A 22017-nucleotide genomic window follows, 5' to 3' on the forward strand; every position below is an offset into this window, starting at 1 on the left:
GGCATGCAATAAAAATCTGCATTACAGGCTTATTATTTTTTTAAATGCATGAAGCATGAGTCTTTTTAAAACTCTGTTGACAAAATATTCTTTCAGTGATGTGGAACAGTGAGTTTATTTCCCTGTCATTCTAAGATAGATTGCAAAGAGTAGTGTGTATCAGTGCCTGAAAATAAAAGGAACTAGAGCTGGGAAAACTGTAAACAGGGGTTTTTGTCTTGGTGGGCACTGAACCTTTTTCTGGAGATGAGGCTTCATGGGTATGGACAGTGGGATCAGAAATATTACTGTGAAGATAGCAGTTGAGGTTTTTATGATCTCTTTTTCAGACCTGTACCAAGTATCCTATTTTATAATGCACCTGCATAAATGCACTATATCTGTGTGTTCCAAAAACACCCCGTATCTCTCCAGAGTTAGAACTGTTCTAATTCAGCTTCATGTTATGATCAGTTGTTGATAATCTGCTGCAAGAAAAATCCCAAGCAAATGGAAACTGATGTGAGGAAGAGACTTTTAGCATCCATCCCATCGTGCAACAGGACGTGTCTGTCCATTTTAAGGACACAAAATGTGGGAAAAAGATCAGAGACAGAAAAAGTGCTGTGAGACTGAGCTGAATGTAGTTCAGTTTCCATCCTCACTGAGACTGGGTTTGAGGGAAGAAGAGGGTTTCACGGAGGGCAACACTGATTCTTCTCAAAGCTTTTGTGTAGTTTCTCAGTTCAGTTTTGACACTGGCAAAACAAGACATTTCTGCAGTATCTCCTCGATATTTTCTCTGACAGACATGTTTATTTGGCTACAATAGGGAAACAAGTACTAATGTTACACTGACTGAAGGAGAAAGGACCCTAGGTGAGATTTTTGTGAGATTTATGTATCTGTTTGGAGTGGGCCCCTTGGCTCTGTTCCTATCTGCTGTTGTGGGTTTATTTCTCCAGCCGTGGCAGGCAATGTGCTGGGCAGAATGCCCTCTGAGTAGGTAAACAAATTAATCTGCTTTCAGTTGATTCTTCATCTAGGGTGATTTTTTTGTCCTCAGTCTGAATCTTCATTTGGAAAACAATGAGCTGCATAAGTATGTTAAGCATGAGTGTCTTTTTCAAAGAAGTTTGCAAGGAGCTGTTCTTATTTGTCTGTTTTAGAAACTCCAAGTTTTGTACAAGTACATAGCATCTACTTAATGCAGGATTCTGGTGCCCCTTTGCTTTAGCTTTTCTGAGGACACCTAGTTATGCTTTTAAAACTTACTTAATTGCTTTTCCACAAGTGTGATTGTAAATAGGATATCTGATTGATCTGAATAACTCAAGACATTAATAAAAGCTTGAGGTTAGGAGATACAGAGGAGAAAACAGCTTATTTCTCTCAAGAATTAGCCTCCCCATGTTCCTGACTGTAATTTCCCTTACATCTTTTCCCCAGAACGGATGGACGCCGCTGGTCCTTGGCCTCCCTTCCTTCGTCTGGGTATGGAACCAACACTCCCAGTTCAACAGTTTCAGTAAGTGACACAGACTTTTCCAAGCAATTCAGTTTGTACAAATACACCCTAACAAATCAGCTTCTGAGTCTTTACTAAAATACTGGATCTTTCTTCATTGTTTTGCTAACATTATTTAATATACTAATTATTTTAAAAATTATTTTAATTATTGGTTCTGCTGCTTTTTCCCTCCATTTCCCAGCTCCTATCATTTTGCACTTTGCCTTTAGCCTTGGTGAAATCCCAATGCAGCACTTGGCTCAAGTGATCATTTGAGAGGCACAAAGTCTCCCAAGTGGCAGGACTCAGAGATAGTGCACAAATACCTTCCACCTCTCAGCTTTTTGTAACCGGGAAATGAAATTCTTGTCTGCTTTCAAATGCTTAGTCTGAAAACCTCTGCTGCCAGGCTCGCAGATAGAAAAACTGATAAGCCACATCTGTTATTGCACTCCAATAATTTGAACCTCCTAGTGAAGCTTTTCAGTTCTTACACCCATCATTAGAAAGGCTGGCTGCAGTTTGCTTGAGTTCTGTCAGCAATACCACTGAGCTTGCTGCACCACATTAACCCTTGTAACTCTGACATGCTTCCTAAAATGAATCTTACTCTTTAGTTTAAGTCAGCTAGGCATTGTGGTTATCCACATGAGAACCTTGCAAAGACAAACATAGAAACATTAGAACTATAAAGTACAGACTTCATGTAATATGCTTTTGTATGTGTCTTGCGTTATCTTCAACTGTGTGGTAACAAATCACTGCCTCTTTCCATAATACTGATCATCTGGTTTGTATCAATTATTTAATTATTTATTATTAAGTAGGACTCAGTAGTACATTATGCAAATCTTACACTGTATCATTGTTTTCCTTGTGAACTGTCCTAAGTTCATCCATACTTTCTAATGCCTCTCAAACACAAATGTATGAGTTTTTTTGGAGGTTAGTGTTAAATTCAGTCTATGTAGAAAAAGAGGAAATTGGGGTCAAAAGTTTCCTTTTAGTATAAATTGATATGATTAAAATTTGATTCTGCAATGTTAATCTCATCTCTATAACTTCATTTGTTCAGACATATTCTTGTAAACTTTAGTTCACACAATTTCTACCCTTTGTTATCTTTTGAACTTCAAGACGGTTGTTTTCCTGTTGAGTTTTGGGTGCTTTTTGTCTCCTTGGAAGGCAGGTGACTTGGTTTCAATGTGCATGCAGATATGTGGGCAGGAGCACAGAAAAATGTATGTGAAAAAGATGTCCTTGGTTCCACTGCCATGTATTATTATATATTCAAGCACTCGAGAGCAGCTGTTAAAAAGGGGCTCTGCGTTACCCTTTATAATCTTAGGTTAAATCTTTATAGGCATAATCCATGTCTAAGTTCTCTGCTGGGAGCAAGCTGTGGGAGCATGGAGCAAGTACTGTTACTTTCCATATGGATTGCATCCAAATAGCTTGGTCATTGGTAGTCACTGTGGCAGCTTGTGGAGATGACACCTTTGGAGGCCAAACTGTTGTTTTTCAAGAGTTTGTAGTCTGACCAGACTTAAGGTGGATGCCCATGGAGAGAGAAAAAGTTACAGCACCAAAAATCCGTTGAAAGTATCAGTTCTTGCTTTGAAATTGAGACATCAGTGCTACTTTTGGAAAGTTCTCAGCTTTCTGGCCTGGGAAATAAAGCATATTTGCCTCTTGTCATGTTCCCAGAAACAGATAGATCATTTTGATTGATGTTTTCCCGTGAAAAAGGCAAACAATCCAACAAATCTGAGATAGACATGTCACATAGAAAGCGTCAGTTCAAATGGTAGTTTTTCAAAGTGTGGGTAACAGGGAAGTGTAATGAGGAGCATAAAGTGATAGTTGTAGTTAGACCTGAATTCAGCTTCATGCTGGAAATAGGCTGAAGCATGTAATTCCAAGACTGTTTCTTCCTAAGTGACCCAAGTTTCTCATCTCTAGTCCTTTTGCTGGTTCAGTAGTAGAAAGGCATTGAAACGGGCTGTTTAGTGAGCAGTGATGCAATTGTTGGAGCTATTAAACCTGGTATTACATTTCTAAGTCAATCCTATTATCTCAGTATTTCACAGATTAGAATTAATTTGAATTGATCTGAATAACACCTCTAAAGTTGATAAGCAGTGTTATTCCTGCATAGACTTTCAAACTGAAGTACAGGGTAGTGAAGGGGCTTGTCAAAAGGACACAATGAATTAGTGCTGCAGATACAAATTTAACAGAAGTTTGGGCTTCCATTTCATAGAATCAGTCCTCAAGATTACGTTTCTTTCCCAAGCAAGATAAAGGAAGTCAGTAGACCTTTGTTCTGGTGTATGTGCCAGTGGGAAATGAAATTTCAAGAAGGGCACAGTCCATTCTGTGTCCTGCTGGTTGAGTTTTCGTATGAGAGCAAGAGCTGGCCCTCATCTCTGTGATCATGGATCACCTGCTGTACCAACCTACTGAACAATACAAGGCATTTGCCTAGTCTAAGGTCAGTGAGAACCTGTAGATTCTGATTTATTTTTTGCTTCCAAATGAGGGATAACACTTCAGTCAAAACCAAACCACGTTTACTCTTTCTGTACAAATCATGAAGACCAGATGTATCATCAGACCAACACTAAAAAAGCTGGAGAAAACCTTTCAAGTTAAGTGAACATAAAATAATCAGTTAGATAGGCCAGTATACAATTATTTTTAAACAGTTAATCTGCTATTCATTTTCTGGATGCAGAGTTAGTTTATAAGCAACTGTAATATAGATTGAATTTTTTTTTTTTTTTACTGGAGAAGAGTTGGCTAATTCTGCATCTGTAATTAAGACACCAGGGGGATATTTGTATTAGTCTGCTGCAAATATTGAGTACTGTGATGTGATTACCTGAAAATCAATACTTCAGAAGTGTTTCACTTTGCTTTCATGCTTTTTTATTGAAAGGTTGTACACCTTAATACTGCTAGAGAAGCCCTGGGCAGAGAAAAGTCCATGGTCTTTATCTTCAGGGCCTTCATTAATTATTCTCTGGAATTCTAAACTTTGTGATCTGATTGCTTTTAGGGAGAGGAAGTGGAGGGAGGATTTTGCTGGGCTCTCCATGGGTTGACTAGCACTGCTTCCCTAGCAATTTTGCTGTTGGGAAACATAAAGGTTATATTGATTTTTCTAGATTATAAGTTTTGATTTTTTTTTTCCCAATTCAAGTAACTATGTGCTAACCTTGCCTTAATTTTGTTTTGAATCAGACATATATTTGCAGTGCTAGAACTTGAGTATCTGCTAATGCAGGTTTTTACGTGTCTTTAGTATTTCCTGCTCCACTGCAGGATCTATGTTATTCACCATGAATGGGATTTCAGCTGCCACCTAACCTTTTCTTTGAGGTTTTTTTCCTAGGCAGGTTCTTCTTCCTGCTCCGTGTATTGTTTGAGACATAAACAAAGACATGAATGAAATCTCTTCAAATCAAAACAGGACTTGTATAATTCTGTACTTAAGGGAGACAGTAGTTATTGTATTTGGCCTAAACAGTTTGAGCAGCAGAACAGCTGTGGGCAAAGGGCCAAATGCTCACACTCTGTCTTGGCTTCAGTGTGGAGTAGACCAGGGTAAACTGATACAGCACCTGGGTAAACATCAGTGTGTGCACACTGGACTGGAAGTGACTTCCCAACATGGTCCATCCGCATAGACCTGCCTGAAAGGAAGCACTGAAGTGGGATGGCTTCCAGTTCCAGGCACAGTTGGGAAGTTTGTGCACATCCCAAGGCTTTCAAAGGGGTTCTTTGCTGTAAATGTCTCTGTGCAGCACAGTGGGAGTGCATCTGAAGCCAGTTAAATTTTTTATCTTAAATAGGATCTTTAGGTTCATAGGTTCTTATAGTGCCTGATTTTCTATTGCTTAAAATACTTGGAATAACCATTTGATCAGATGGATTCTATGTGACTTGTTTATCTCAGATTTGTTGGTTAATTGGGTTTTTTCCCTCAGAAAATGTCAATCCAAATGATCTAGCTAAATGGCAAGAGACAGATATGCTTTCTTTCCCGTGCTAGGTGAGTTAAAACTTTGGTTGTATGTGTTATATCATGTATAACTCCCTCCTACCAATATTCCTGGTACTAGGATGTGGTGCTTCCAGTCTGTGTGAGGTTTGTTGTAGCAAAAGAAAAAGTTTTTCTGCTGGAGCAGTGTACATAATTAATTTCATCAAATAATAAGTAGCTGTGGAACTTAGGTCAGGGTGATGTTTTTAATAAGGCCCACTGGTGTTGTTTGGTGCTACTCTGATTATTCAGCACTTCTTTTTTGTCATTTTCCCTTTTGTTTTTAAAGAGAATTTTTAATTTGTCCTTACGTAATTTGTTTTCTTGCATCTCTAAAATGGAAAGGGGCATTGAAGAATCACACACCAAAAATACATTTGTTAGTTGACCTTCAGCTTTTTCCCCTGGAATGTCCAGCTTTGATGTTGATAGCATCTCTCACAAATATTTCTTTTAATCTCAGGTATTAAGACAGTTTCATGTCTGTTATTATCACAGGACACGTGTCATATGAATGCATCAATTTATTTACAGAAGAATAAGATGTTTAACTCGCTAACAAAAAACTTTGTTAATCTTAAAGTCACATACTTTACTTTATTATTGCTTCCCTGGTTAGAGAAGAAGCCTGATGGGTAATGAAAAGGAGAAATAAAATCCTGACCATTCGCAATAGCAATTTCCAGTGAGAGCCAATAACCAGCAGAAAACTCTTACGTCTACACAGCTCCATAGCATTCTGCATGCCAGTGAAACTCCTGAGCTCAGAGAATATGAGGGAAAAGGAAAGAAAGTTGCTCACCACTCCAGGAACCTCCTTGTCCTTTCCTGAGCAGTGTTGGTACTCACGTGCCTTCCTTTCTGTCTCCTGATAGTAAATTATCTGCATGATCAGATGTACTGGTTCCACAATCAGATGCAGTGGTTCCCTCGCCCTCTCCCAAAGTTTTGCTGATCTCACCAGCTCTGTCATTGAATGTAAGGATTGGCTTAGCCTAATGAGAACAATGAAAAGAGGCACCTGGTCTGATAAATAGCTTTCTTTTCCGCTGGAGTGCGCAGTGTCTGGCAGAATCCGTTCCTCTTCCATTCATTAGCTGACCCCTATGCATGCGTTTAGTGCATTTCTTTTCTGTATTTTTTTCTATACTCAGTCATCATGCTCATCTCAGGAGAAGCTGCACCAGCTGCCCTTTCAGCCCACGGCAGATGAACTTCATTTCCTGACAAAGCATTTCAGTACTGAGAGCATCACTGATGAGGAAGGGCGCCATTCTCCAGCCTTGAGGCCTCGATCTCGCAGTCTCAGGTGAGCTTTGGGTCGCTTGCTGAATTTTTAAGATGTTGGGCACATTTATACTGCATTTCTATATGTGCTTTCAGATCGAAAAATAGTCATTTGTAGTTACTTTGTTGCACGTTTTTGAAGCTATTTTAATCAACATTTAGCTCACCTCATCTGACCACAAAGGATTTTTTTTTCTCACGTTTGATGCTGAGCTTTTGGATTGCAAAGTGGTTTGTATACTCTGCTTTTGTATTTTCACAACAACTCTATGAAACATGATCCACAAGTGTCTCAAACTAAATGCATAGGATGTAGATTTCCTTTAGTGTAGTTTCTTCTCAGAATTTTGCTACTATATCATCAGGATGTGGTCATAACCACTTTTAATAACTTTTCTGGCAATGATTCTGAAAGGGGTGTGAAAACCCCCTTTATCTACCTTGAGTAGATAAAGTCAAAACCTTAAATGCAATTGCACCTCAGTGCAATTTTGTAATAGGGCTGAAAACGTTTCTGCTGCATTAATAGTTGAATAATTTTACTGTTGCTTCAGAGAACTGGTTGTTCAAAGATAACTATCCAGGGTTATTTCCTTGTGTAGTTGATTTTTCCATATATAAAACCAGAAGCAACTATAATTTCATCTTTCACAGAATTACAGAATGGCTGAGGTTGGAAAGAATCTCTGGAGGTCATTCTGTGCAAAGCAGGCTGCCCATGATCATGTCCAAATGGCTTTTGAGTATCTCCAAGGACAGAGATCCCACAAACTCTCTGGGCAATCTTTCATGCAGATCTCTAGCAGTTGTATGGAATAAATCCACAAACTTTTTGTATTGTGGCAAAAGCCTCAAGTTTTTCTACACCTTTAGTGCTGGACCAAGTGAATGAAAGTCTAGGGAAACTCTAGACATATCTTGTGAAAGAAAAGGGTTTTTACAAGCAGGGTTGAAGGAGGTGAAGTCTTCATTCATCTGAGGTTGTCAGAGGTAGATACCACCTTTAAATTAATGGACAGGATTCAAAAACTCTGCCAGCTGGAATTGCTGAATCAGTGTGCCCAGCTCAGGACTTGGGTGGGAATTTGTAAAAGGAGGAAGTGAAACAGGCCAGGATAACAACAAAACCCGTGGTGGATATCATGTCATGACAGAGCTGACCTTTCACAATTATTTGTAATTATTTGTATGTTCTGGACTTCAGTACAGGCTGCATGGTAATTGCATATGGATCTGCTAAGTGTAGTTACACAGTAATCTACAGGAGCAGGTGAGTACTGTGGGTAGTGGCACACTTAGCCTGCCACCTCCTCAGTGCCATGTAGTGAAAGACTAATTAAAAATTTTGTACTAAGTCCCTTTTAGTACCTCTTGAGTCCTCCTGCTGCCACTCTTAACGCTGACCCCTGCTGAGTAGTGTAACTGTAGTGGTACTAATTCCCTAGGGGTGAGGCCCCCCTCCTGTAGACAGCACATGCTGAAGTAATGATTGTCCTTTGGCACAGGTGTAGAAGACACTTTTGCTAATGCAAGAATGATACAAATGACCACATGAAGGGCCCAATTTTATTTTCTTCCTTGTTAATACGGGTTATCAGGTTGCAGAGAATTTTGCCTCTGTGAGCCAATTTGAAGCAGACCGATCGTGGAGTAGGTTTATAATTTGTGGTGGGGTGAGATTAATTCAGTGTGTCATATAACTGATTAATCTTTTTCCTCTCTTGAATACCTTCTCTGGCGCTCTCACTGGTTTTTAGTGTGGTAATGTCCAGCCTTATTGGTATTCCAAAGCGTAGAATGGAGTAATTTAATTTTTTCAACTCACTATGCCTCATTTGGTTTTCATTTTGCTTATTGCCAGTACTGTGATGCTGTGTGACTCTAAAGCACCCTTGCCACTACCAGGCATTCATGCTGGCCGTTGCAACCCCAAGGAAAATGGATAGGTCAGTCCAACCAACTGGAGCAATGTTTGCAGGTGCAAAACCCCTTTTTGGTAGAGGGCAGCCTGTACTTGTAAACAAACAAGTACTGAAATACATGAAGACCAGACATTTTTCACCGCACAAAGCTTGTTTATTTATTTGCTCACACTTCAGAGTTACCTCACTTGGTGAGAAGATATTTTCACTTACTTAAAAAATAAAAGCTGAGAACAGCTTTTGTTTTTCAACATTAAATTAAATTAAGCAGTAATTTCCCAAAAATGTATTTTTTCATTCAGTGATCTTGTTTGATCAGCTTTAATGAAAAGCAGATGAACAAAATACATCAGACATTTCCCCTTAATTTGCAGTCATGGCTTTTTAATTTAAAAAATGGTGTCATTGTTAATGTGTATTTATTTTCCATCCTATATGACTGCAGCCTTACATCTCTTTTTGGGAGAGGAACTGACATTTTGAGATGACACTGTCAAATGCTGAGACTTTTTTTTTTGTCTCTGTAACTCAAGATTTTTTTTTTTTTAGAAGTGTCAGATGATCCTTTTATGCTCCTAGGTATAGAATGTTGCCTAGATGTAACTTTTGGAAAAATATACTTACTTGTTTGGCTAGAAATGTACCATTTTCTTGCACCTCGCTGCAAATGTTCTGTTCACACAGAGCACTCTTAATGATCAAACTGGATGATAAAACTAACAAAGTGTGAAGTCTTGGAAGGTGCACTGACAGGTCGGTAGCACCTCTGCTTTGCTTCAGGTGTTCTGCCAGTGTGCATTGAAGATACTCATCTTTTATTTAATCATGCCTTATTTGAGATGTCCAGAATTTCTGCCCTGAAGAAATGGCACTGGTTCTTTCCCAGCGGCTTTCCTCTGTGGGGGGAAGGAGGGAATACAAAACCAGCACTGGAAGGCAAAGGTGTGACGTTCTTATAAAGCTGCTGCAAAATCCAGGATCCTGTTCTCTCATCTGTCTCAAAAAGATCCAGTACTCATGTGCTCAGTCAAAGAACATAATTCCATGTGACCCACCTGTTTCAGTGCTTGTAGTCTGTCTTCAGTAGAAGAAAATATTTCTTTATTAGCTGCAGAAGTAGTTCCTAAATGTCATCTCTCAACTGTTTTTTTTTTTTTAATGTAATGCAACCCTCAAATCTTTCAAGTTATTGACCAACAGAGAGATCCCCAGGCTACATTTGTTTTATTTAGATTAGTCCTGTCCTTTACCTGAACAAGATCTTTTCTCTGGAGTAAAATACATGAAAAGTTGTGAATACTTGCACTAAACTTGGCATCATTACTCTTTTGAAGTTAGAGAGATGCTGCCTTCCATCTTTTCCCAGTTCTCTTTACTTGTCATCTTTAGCAGTTGCTCACATGTGGGAATGTGTGGAGAATGTCAGAGATAAAAGTAGAGTTAACTAATAATGACTTTTTCAGGAGCTACCTTTGTGCAGTCACTCAGCCCACCAATCTGCCCATTTTTCTTGATCTCTACTTGTATTTCAGGGTAATGTTGTCTAGCTAAAAAAGGCTGACGATTGTTGCACTGAATTTTTATATAGTTGAAGTAGATGAGATCATCCTTCTTCATCTCTTTGCTGGGTAGTGCTTTTTAAATGCATTGCCCCAACCTGACTTTAACATGCTCGATCCTGCCATTAAGAATATACAGAAAAAACTCCTGGAAAATACCAAAAAAGACTCCTGATGATGAAATTCCCAAGAAGGAATTGGTGTTGTGAAAACCAGTGGCCCGCATAGTCCATTTTTATCTTTCATCCTGCAGGTTGTGGGGCTCTCTCGTTCCAGTGCACTTCAGAGGCTGCTTTAACCACTTGAGTAATCATGGTGGGTTCATCCCCTCACACTGCTCTCAGACAGTGCCATCCACCACAAGCTCTGGAGCTGGAATTCACACCCCCATGGATCTGGGGAAGGATAATAGTCTTATATTCTACAGCACAAGGCATCTGTTCCTTCTGAAAACACCTTCTAACTGCATTGCACATAATGTTGGTCTCGTTTTTTCCTCTCTCAAGACAGTGTGTCCTGTGAACTTGACTTGAAAAGATTCTTCAAAGTGGTTGGATTTAAATTTATTAACTTTTGGGTTCACTCACCATTCTCATGGTTTTCTATTATGAAGAAAACGGGGTATTCTTATTTGTCGTTTGCAATGCTCATTACTCCAACTTTCTGCTTTCATTCTAAAGCAGTCTCAGTCTTTGCTGGCATGCATAAACCTCTGAAATGTTGGAAAGAAGTTGTTGAAGCCCCTGCTGTTTCAGCTCCTGGGGGAGTTTTCTGACTTATAGTATTAATGTAATTTTCATTACCTCAAAGATTTAAATATTTATTTCTTGGGAGAAGAGGAAGGCTCACCTTCAGCAGAAGGCTTATCTTAGTGCCTACTTTATCCAACTTTAGCTCTCTGGTTTTCAAATTCCTTATTTTTGTGTGTCTAGAAATAGAAAATTAAAGCCTATAGTTTTAAGTTTCCTATGAGAACTGACTTTGGTCATGTCTTGTAAATACAACCTAATTAAACCTTTATATACAGGGTGAAAGCAGAGGGAAGCACAGTGCTTTTAGCTCTTTTGCTTTTTTCTAATAAATACATCTATCAGTGAAGGAAAAATTACATATTCATAAACATCTCTAAATAAATGACTTTATTTAGTCACACTTAAACTAGATTTTTTTAAGATTTAAGTTATTGCATAAATGTTGCTCCTCGAAATAGCTGTCCATAAGCTATTTTCACTTTCAAGCATCAGATAAGGACACATGAGGTTTGACAGGTTGAAGGCAACAGAAATCTTTGTGGGAGATAGATATCCCTGAAAATCCACCACCACGTCGTCTCATGAAGTGGAGGGAGCATGAAGAAGAGAGAAAGAGAGAGCAGTTTTTCATTCTGCTGTTAAGCTTAAGGGGACAGATATTATTCTTCTAATGTCTGCTCTGCTGAAATGAAAAACTCACTGACAGTAATAATTCCTTTGACCTACCTATCTTCACCAAGAAAAGGGAAGGAGCTTGCCTTTTGTCTTAAAATGTTATGCACGTGCACAGCATGTGTCCTCTTGTTTTGCAGAAAATCATCTGTTCCTCTGTGAGGCTTGAAATGTTAGACCGGTTTAGTTCTGTCTGTGAAAATTTTGGTGCTGGATAGATGTGTGAAGCTTTTGCATTTGAAAAGATGTCACGCCAGTAAAATGTATTAAACTCCTTTTATCTTTTTTCTAAATTTCCTTATGTTCTCCCTTGGTGGCATTCAGTTATCTGCCCAGTCCTTGTTCCTTTTTCACCTGGTTGTGTCCCAGAGGTGCTGTAAAGTACCCAGCAGTGCTTGGCAGGCAGCCTTTGGTTAGTTAGTCAGGTATCCAGCTAATTAGTTCCTTAGTTTCCCAAGCTGAGGATCAACATTTAAAATTATGGTGCAGTATATTATGTTGCAGTCTTGCTATAGTCAGCTAGACATTTAATTTGACCTGGTATGTTGAGCAAATTTTATTTTGGGTGAAAATGTGCCCCTTGAGCTGAAGTTTTATCCAGAGATTTTTGGGTACTCTGTTGTTTTAGTTGGTAAAAAGTGGCATTGAGGAGCTTCCAGAGGTGAGAGACAAAACTGCAAATGCCCAAGGAAGCGGAGGGATTTTAAATGTTCACTTTCTTGGCAATTGGTGCGCACAGAAATTGTTTCGTAAAAACAATTTTTTATTTTGAAAAATAAAAGCAAACACAGTAAATTCTCCTATCATGATTCTGCCTAAGGAAATGCTACATCTGCTGGCAGGACAGCTCAAGTAGCCTGATTTCTGCATAGCTCTTAATTTCCTGTATCCTTATGAATAAAGTGCCTTCAAAGCAAAAGGCAAAATCCCTCATGTTTTTTTGTAGCCCTAAGACAGCAAATACTTAAGCATGTGCAAATTTTGGTGTTCAAATGAAGTACGCGTGTGCCTCAGTATTTCTGTGTAAGTATCAAAGGGCTTATATATAATTGTAATTTAGACCTCACTTTGATCACTCAGAGAAAAATTGCATCAGATAAAAATGATTTCTTAAGTAACTGTGTTCATCAAGTCCTTCAGCTCCATATGAAGTACCAGTAAACAAGTGCCGTGTTTGTGTCAGTGTGTTTGGTCTCAGAGAAAAATGGATAAGGATAGCAGGCTAAATGTGCAGGGGAATTTGTTTATAACTCTGCAATTTAAATGTTTTTACCCCTATGTTTAATTATGTCATACATTACCTATGAATACAAATGTAAGTTTCTTTTTAAAGAAAATTCTTGTTGATTAAAAATAGATATCTACCAGGATAAGGGAAGTTGATGAAAATGTCTTTTTACTTGCTATTCATAACATCCAAATCAGTTTTCTTCTTCAACAGTAGGATTCAGTGACAGATTTAATCTGAAGTGCATTTTTTCAAGCTAAAGGATAAGCAGTAATAAAAAGAAGACATGATGTAATTCTTGCAATTTCAGTACAAGGCATGAAAAGACTTTGGTACTGCTAGTCTGTGACCTAATGAGTTAAATTTTCTTTGAATTGTTAATATATGTTGCCAAAAGAATGTTTTTGCTCTAAATAGGTTAGCAGCAAGGTAGTAACTGTAATGCATTCCAAATTTAAAATGCATTTATTCCATTTAGAGAGATCCATTTCTTCCTTCACTTGAAAGTTTGAAATGTTTGAACTCATTCAAGATAAAATTGTATCTTTTGACACAGAGTATTTTTAGCAGTATTTAGTACTCTTAAAACCATGAAGACGGTGATCATGTAAGATGCCAAATAATTGAAGCCCTTGTTTGTTTTGAACGTTGAAACAAGGTAGCTGGAGAAATGAGCTGCTGCAGGCGATCTGTGGCTGGGGATTATCTGCATTACCTCATCGGTTGTCCTTGGTGGCAGAGTGAGTCAGAGCCCTGCATACCATCAGATGTGATGAAACGAGATGCAACTCTTCTTCAAAAAAAACCCACCCAGACAGTAATATAAATGCAGCTTGTCAAGATTTAGTGTCCTGTTTTTTAGTGTGCCTTTAAGTTTCTTGCTAACCTGTGCGTAGATGCATATGGATCCATGGTGTAATGTGCATCAAGGGAGTGCAGCCTTCCTGAAAGTGCTCTGTCCCTGTTGCCTGTGGTATTTATTTTATATGTAAGATCTAGCTGAATAACAATGCTCATGCAGTATCCTTTAGATAAAGGAAAACAGATCATCTCAACTTCCTTACTTCCTATTGCTCTGCTCCTTTCTGGCCCTGGAGACTCCAGAGCTCACTGTGGTTTCTTTTGGAGTAGGGCTGCTCCCACTGCCGTGGGGGGCAGTCACAGAATGAGGGGAATAGCAAATGTGTCTGCAATAAATGCACTGGGGTTTTACAAGCTTCTGTCTCAGGGTTTGCATTCACTGGAAATGAAAATAGGGGATTTCTGCCAGAGCCTGTGGAGACAGGGATGTCAACAGGGATGTCTCCTCTCCAGGAGACTGCAGACTGCCATTGCTTGCCAGGATCTTCTCTGAAGTTCAGCATCTGCACATTACTGAAGTGAACTCAAAGCTTTGGAAGGGCTACAGTCAATATGGCAGCGTTATGATCAGCACTGGGTTTTAAAAAGTTTTGGTGTGATATCGGTAAATGATAACATGATTTCTTTTCTCCTCCAGCCCTGGTCGCTCTCCAGTTTCCTTTGACAGTGAAATAATAATGATGAATCATGTGTACAAAGAAAGGTTTCCAAAGGTAAAGAATCACTTTTTGAATAATGCATTCAATGAACTTGTGTCCAAGCTCAGAATTAGTTTGTAGTGCTGGTTGGAGAAGGAGCCCAGCTCTTGCATCTCATTTCCAAGCAGTGCAGTTTGCTGAGAGTTTGAAGCTGCCTCCTCATCTTCATGTGTTAATTCTGCAGTAGAGAAATAGATTTAGCATACCGAGAGATTAGGATGGAAAAGGCTGAATTGGTTTTTTGTATGTATTTCATATTTGCTAAATTTCTGATGTCTTCTATTGGCATGAGAAATTCTCACAAGAGTGAAAAGAAGGGCCATACCTTGGCTTTTTAAACAGCTGAATATTGAAACCTGTGGACGCAGTTTAAAAGTTAAAATCTTATTGAAATGAGTGTAGAAGATTGTGTATCCCACAGCTGTCGATATGGCCATTCCTTCCTGTTCCACCACACGCAAAAATAGATATTTCTCTGGAGACAGGATATCAGGGCTTATAGTGATAGAAATGCCGTGTGTTTATTGCTTGGGGCAATGATTTTCAGCTTCCACAGTCTTGTCTAAAAGTTCTGAAAACTGCCTCACATCTTACATCCTTACTTTGGGGGCCCAGGGAGGGATACAGCCTCAGGACCAAGACATTTTTACAGTTACTTACATTTTCAGAAAGCGTGTTTTGATTATTTTTTGTTGTTTGCTCATGTGAACGTAACTTTTGCCTCTGATGTGCTGTCTTTATTCTCAGAAAAACACTACTGTATTTTGGAATATTTTTTAAACCTCCTGCAATTTGGTATTGCAAATGTTACTTTAGCACCCTACTTGTTTATGCTTTAAGGTCTGCCTTAGAAAAATTCAGGAGTAATTTCTCTTTATTCTGCATTTTTAGGCCACGGCACAGATGGAAGAACGGCTGGCTGAGTTTATTGCCTCCAATGCTCCAGAGAACGTGCTGCAATTAGCGGATGGGGTCCTAAGTTTCATTCATCATCAAGTTATTGAACTGGCCAGAGATTGCCTAGATAAATCACGTGAAGGTCTTATTACTTCTCGGTACTTTTATGAGCTGCAGGAAAACTTAGAGAAACTTCTCCAGGATGTAAGTGCCTTCTGGAAAGTAGAATATATTATTTTGTTTGAACTTTCAACCAATAAGCCAGAGCTTTGATTTTGGGAGAGACAATGTGGATTCCAGGGGAGGGGCAGGAGGTGAGGGGTGTCAGGAGATATGAGGTGTTCCAGTGTCCTGTTGATTTACTGTGGGTAGATTTGAATAAATCACATCACCTGTGAATTTTGTTTGTACAGAAATTAAATGTGAATATTAGTAAGTCAAAGGCATTCTTTACCGTTTATGAAAATTTGGTTTATTCAGATGAACAAAATTACTGAAATCTTTTCTCGTGAACTTCAGGACTCTGAATGACTTATTAATTACAATAGTGCCTTCAAGGAGTGAAAACACCATAGTTATTAGTGTTGCTGTAAATTTTTCACAAAAGATTTTCTTGAGCTGAACTTAATCCAGTTGTGGGTTTTTAGTACTTGGATGTGTTTTGTGGCATTCAAAGCATATGAAAATACACAAGGGGGCGTAATTTTAATGCATTCTCAGTGTGCTTCAGCTACTCATTAAACATTGCTCTTTTCCTTTAAAATGAAATCAATATTAAAATTCAAACATCTCTTAGAATTTATGCTATAACCCTTGTGAAGAATCCGTGCTATTACCCATTACTGGGTCCAGACCTCTGTTTAGGAGTATCTTCCTAATCCTCTGCTTTAATGATACAGCAAGCGGAAAAAACAGGTTTTATAGAGATTGCATTCTCAGCACCTGGAAACAAAACATCTGAAATACTTTGTTTCCGGTTATGATTTTTATTTTATTTTATCTTTATTGATCAGTTTGCCAACCCACTGGCATGAATTGCACTAGCTTGTGTCCCTTTGCCACTCTTTGCAGACATTAAAAAAAAGGCAGATGAGTAAAAATACTATATTAATATACAATTATTGTATTAAAAAACCTTGTGAAAGCTGCAGGAACTTCCATACTATCAGCTAATTTTTTTGGCTTCCCTATTTATATAAGTGTGGCTGTAATTTTTCTGGTATTTGTTATGCTTGAGAGAAAAATGAGTCATGTTTGGATCTGTGGTGTTCTGCTAGGAGGGGGAATATAATTTTGGCAGACCAAGAGAGGTAGGGAATATCTTTTGAGGGGCTATATGATTGTCTGCCTATAGGATATCAGTAACCACTTGTGGATCCTCCTGGTATCTCCAGAGTCTGGAAGCAGGGTATTTGCACATGTCAGCTGTGAAATAAGGGATCAGGCCTCTTTGGGTGATGGTTTGGAAGTTGGAAAGTTTTAATTAAAAGTGACTTTGTGTGCTCAGCAAAATCCCTTACATTTCAGGGGCACAGGGAGGCTACACTGTGTTTTACTGCTTCTGATAGCAAATCCTTGGAGCCTCAAATTCTCCCTCTCCCAGATTTTCCTCCTCTGTGTGTGGACAGTGATTTCTTACACCATGAGGAACTGAGAGAGCCATAAATTACGGCTGGCCGCTTCCAGTCTGCATTTCCAGTCCTGTGTTCTGGCCTGAAGAGGTTAATCAGGGTCTCAGAGGAGGTGTGGGTCAGATAAATCAGCTTTTTCCTTTTCTCCCCTTTCCCTCAGAACAAATCCTCAAAATACACTTCTTAAATATCCCTTCCCCCTTGATCCTACAGGCTTTATCCTGCTGCTCTGAAATACTGGGAAAGGTGTCATTGTACTGTGATTAGAGGAGATACAATGGTCATCTCTGAGCTTGTTCAGGAATTGACATTGGGGGCTTTCTTTGCCCTCTTCCTCTTAACATTTTCTGCGGAGCGGGGGCAAGAGAAGGGTCAGCTCTTCAGTTGGATTAATTTACTCTAGGAAGTCAGGTGGGCTAGAGGTGATTAAAAGGAAAGTTTAGAGAGGCAAGGGTGGCAGAACAGGCTGAGAAGGAAGAGAACAAAGACATTAAAGACATCGGAGGAAAGCCAAATGCTTCATTCCACATCTTTCTCATTGTTTTTTTGGTTTTTTTTTCCCTGTCCTATGGCATTTTCTGTTCCTTAGCTTATCTTTTAGATTTTAATATTTAAAAGCTACTTGTTTCCTCTGCTTGCGTAGTCTGTGCTTTGCCCTTCAGACTGCGTTCTGCAAGGAAATAACTGTGACATTTTCGTCAAAATATATAGAAATTGGTGGTGCTATTTCTTTTCAAGGACTCACCTGACACACGGGACGTTTTGGAGACAAGTTTAAACTATTCCAAATTTGATGGCAGAATCTTAACCTTTGCTTAGGTTGTAAAATATCATAAATACTAGGTAATAAATAATACCAATTAGAAGGTAATTCAAAAAGCTGTTTGACTTGGGAGTTGTATGGTCTGTGTAGTAGGCTATGGAGTTTTATGGTATATTTTTATAACATACTGAAAGATTGGAAAGATGCTTTATTGGTGAATAATGAGGCCAGCAAGTGGCAGAAATATCCACAGATTTTCTTACAATTTCACTGTGAAAGATGGGATTCTGTCTCTTAAAAATTCTTTTTAAGTTGTGGATTCTGATACCTGGTAACAAACTAAACTTGCACGGCATTTCAAACCATAAAAAGGAAACTTGATTTAATATATTGCAGTTTGTGTAAAAATGTAAAACAGACTGTTTGGGTATGCAAATAATGAGCTGTTTAAATGCACCAAACCGGAAAGCTTTGGGAAGATTTTTAGATCCTGGCTTTTGTAATAACATGCCAACAAATCTCATTAGCTATGGCAAATGAGATCTTTTTCCTTGTTTGGAGCATGAAATACTGTCTTTTAGCCAGAAGAACTTATCGCATCATTGAAATAATCATGAAATAAAAATGAATTTAAGAGATTTTCTTCATTTTGGAAAACATGAACTTGAATCCTACACTTCACATCAAAGTAGAAATACAAAAAAAATAAGATAAAGCGCCGGTGTGAAAAAGAACTTGTGACATTCAGTTCTTTACCTGTTACCACGGGTTAGAATCTCAGGTTACTGAGGAACAAAAGGTTGTAGTCAGCTGTTACTTGGCTGAATCAATAAGGTAGAACTAGCCAAAAGAAGTCTGATGACTGTTGCCTAAGTGTAGCCAGTTGGGCAGGAAGGTGAAGGGTTACAGGTGTTTCTGTGCATGGAACAAAAGGAGCAGGGGAGGGTATGAGTATTCCACAGCAGTGACTGATGCTGACATTGGCAAATGGATATTGTGATTGCGATTGCTTTCTTAGTAGGAGCCTGGGTGTAAATTTATCAGTCCTTGGCTTTGCAGGTCTATTGTTTTGGTTTCCATCAGTATATTAGCTCAATTACAGCATTGTGGCTTGCATATCCCAGTTATTGGTCCTGCTGAACCCCAGGGGAGGACAGTGATTTTAATTTCATGCCCCAGCAGCCACAGTTAGTGACGGATGGGTCTTTCAGATGAGGGAATCGGTTTGTAAATTACCTCCTGTACACGTGTCACCAGCAGTGTGTGCAGGAATGGCATCAGCCCCTGCCCAAACCCCTGGGGAGGGGAGGGGAGCCCTGAGATGCCACCAGTGCCTGGAGGCCGGCGCTGGGTGCTGGGGACACACTGCTGAGGTGGCACAGCTGGCACCTGGCTCATGGGAGCAGCAGGCAGGGCTGGGCTGGGCTGGGCTGGACAAACCTCCTGCTCCCGGGTTCTGTCCCTGGGACACCTTGGAAACAAGAATTCTGTAGGCATGTCAGGGCTGTCCTGTGTGAGGAGGAAAGAAGAGGAGGCAGTTTCACTGAGGATCTTGGAGGAGCAGCGCTGTGCAGAGATGATGGCTGAGTGGCTGTTACAAGTTGTGTTTGGTTTTTGTAAATGCTTTTTTTTTTTTCTTTTTCCTTTTGGGTTTCTGTAGCATTTGGCAGTCATGGTCTAGCTTTTCATTTTCAAAACAGACACCTGATTAAACTACCTGCATTTTTAAATTATTTTGCCTGAATTGTCAGAGATGAGAAAATGAGAAAACAAAAGGACTTGATTTAAAAGACTAAGTTCTCTTTAACTCTATAAATGGATGCAAAATGATGAATTATTTCTATTTTTTTTTTTGTTTGCATAATATAACCTGTGTGAGGGGGGAGAAAAGGACTTTACAATTGCATGGCTCAAATTTAAAATAATACAAAATTGTTGATATTTTATCTATTCATTTCAGTGCAGCTAACCCCTGGTGATCTGGAATGGCTTTTAAAATATGAAAGCATTAATTCCTTTCTAAAATTCATATTGTAAAATATGAATTTTACAAAGGACACAAAGTGAATATTTATCACTTTCATCGTGATAATTTTCTATTTTATAATTTAAAAAATATTTTAATTAGGAAAAGAAATTACAACTTATTTCAATATTTCCAAAATAATCTTCTTTTTAAGGCTCTATAGCCAGGAAGGACCTCTGATGTAGTTTTTAGATAATGAATGAGCAGGTACATCATTCTCTTCAAAGTTAAAATTCTAGCCCATACTAATCTGTGCAAGAGGAGACAATCAAAATTTCTGGCTGTTGTCAAAATGAGAAATAATGAACCTTTCTGTTGTCAAAATGAGAAATAATGAACCTTTTAATATTTTTTTGTTTGGCAGCAAAGTATCAGAGTTATGTTACTTAAAATGCTGCTTGTATATTTCTAGTTCTGAATTTCTGCTCCCTGTGTTTGTATTGCTCTTTTAGGTGGTCACCAGTGTGATTTGACTTCTCAGACATATAAAGCCATATAAATATGTCTTTTTCTTAGGTGATTCTAATGGACAACACCCTTTTAGTTTATTGCTGCTCGCACTGTAGTTGATAAAATATCACTCTTATAAGTAACTGGCTCATTGCCAGCAAAAGCTCATTTATTAAATTCTGGACTCTATATTTGTGGCCAGGTTAAAGCACAATTTTTAGACCTTGGGGGAAAAATAGCTGTACTTTGTTTGAGAGCTTTTGCATGCCATTGGAACCATTTTTTAAATCACTCTGCAATGAAATACTATTATATTTCTGCTCCAGGACTTATCATGTAGCCATTGTGTGCTTCAAGAGAAGGGTAATTTCTGAGGGGGTTTTTGTGATGCTCTTTTATTTTATTATTTATTATTGTTTTGCTGTGTTTGCTGTTGTAAAAAGACATCTCGTCACACAAATACAGACATATATCCTGAAACTAAGACTTGAATTTATACTGAGATCTGGTGAAGTAACAGACAGAACTAAATCCTCTGAATTAATTTTTTTAATGCTCTTTTCTTTGCTCATCTGCTTGGTCGTACACAACATACAATGCAATGCTGGATTTATTCAACAGGATTGATAAAACTGAAAAAAGAGAAACTGAGGTCAAGTTTTTCTTGATGATGAAGGGAAATTCTAGTTCAAATTCTAGCTGAAAGCAAAGCTCAGAAATGAGTCTGTTAGTGATTACCTAGATGTCAGTGTTGCGTGGAAGATAAAATTGAAAAAATCAGTATTCTTCTTTTCATTTTAAAAAATAAACTAAGCCCCACATTGTATCTATTACAATTGATAGGTGATACAATGCAAATAGAGCCTTTGAAATACCTCTTGCATGATAATGGGAGTCAGTTGTGATGGAGAAGCCACGTGTACCTTGGCATCCCTGAGCGAGCTGAGCGCAGCCTGCCCTGACTCAGCCGTGCTTTTGCTGCTGAATTGGTTACTGAGCTGGTGACTTCATTCAGCATGTGACACACAGAAATTCAGAGTTCAGTGCTGGGACCATAACGTGCTGTTGTGCTCTTCACAGGCCCACGAGCGATCCGAGAGCTCCGAGGTTGCCTTCGTTACCCAGCTGGTGAAGAAGCTGATGATCATCATCGCCCGGCCCGCTCGGCTGCTCGAGTGCCTGGTGAGTGCGGGCCTGGGAGAGGCTCTGCAGGATCTAAACAGTGCTGTGCACCTGAGGAGATAAGGGACACAAAGCCTTCCAAAGAAACCTTTAAATGCTCATTAAAACATTGATGAAAAATAAATTGATATTAAAAAAAAAAAAGAAGTACCAAGTGGCTTCTGCGTTAATATAGAAGTAGTTCTCCAATGGACTGTCAGCTACATTCGCAGCTAAGTTATATTTTAGTATGAAGTTTATGGCTGAGGGATCAGATGTAGCTGTCAACATCATTCCATGCTACTTGATGCCACTGGATGTTCCTCATGTTGTTAATAGCTACTGTAAGGAGGCTGTAAATGTCTGTATGGGGTGTGCCTGGTGTCCAGAGTGCCGTGCTAAGGAAGAGCTGTCACTGAGGAAGAAGTTCCCTACCATGACATAAATGGTGGTGGGGCTCTGGGATTCAAACCCTTCCTCTAGGCCCTGCAATTGGTGAAACCTGGTGTCAGGTTTTCCAGCTGTGAACACACAGTGGGATCCACCCGTGTGAGATCCAAGGAGATTTGGGAG

General features: G+C 39.0%; 1 protein-coding gene across 4 annotated transcripts in view; it reads left to right on the plus strand.

The window, feature by feature from the left end:
- MAST2 (microtubule associated serine/threonine kinase 2) overlaps positions 1 to 22017 on the plus strand; it is a 186292-nt gene that overhangs the window by 130431 nt on the left and 33844 nt on the right. For 3 of the 4 annotated variants that reach the window (XM_066192741.1, XM_066192742.1, XM_066192744.1), the window contains 5 exons: positions 1429 to 1507; positions 6692 to 6846; positions 14456 to 14531; positions 15408 to 15617; positions 21364 to 21465. In XM_066192741.1, coding sequence (XP_066048838.1) covers positions 1429 to 1507; positions 6692 to 6846; positions 14456 to 14531; positions 15408 to 15617; positions 21364 to 21465 — 622 coding nt within the window. The remainder of the gene's footprint in view (positions 1 to 1428; positions 1508 to 6691; positions 6847 to 14455; positions 14532 to 15407; positions 15618 to 21363; positions 21466 to 22017) is intronic. The other variant, XM_066192743.1, reaches the window with a different exon arrangement.

Source organism: Chamaea fasciata, unplaced genomic scaffold (genome assembly GCF_029207755.1).
Source record: "Chamaea fasciata isolate MVZ Bird 193981 ecotype frontalis unplaced genomic scaffold, bChaFas1.0.hap1 SCAF_10, whole genome shotgun sequence".
Taxonomy (NCBI): domain Eukaryota; kingdom Metazoa; phylum Chordata; class Aves; order Passeriformes; family Sylviidae; genus Chamaea; species Chamaea fasciata.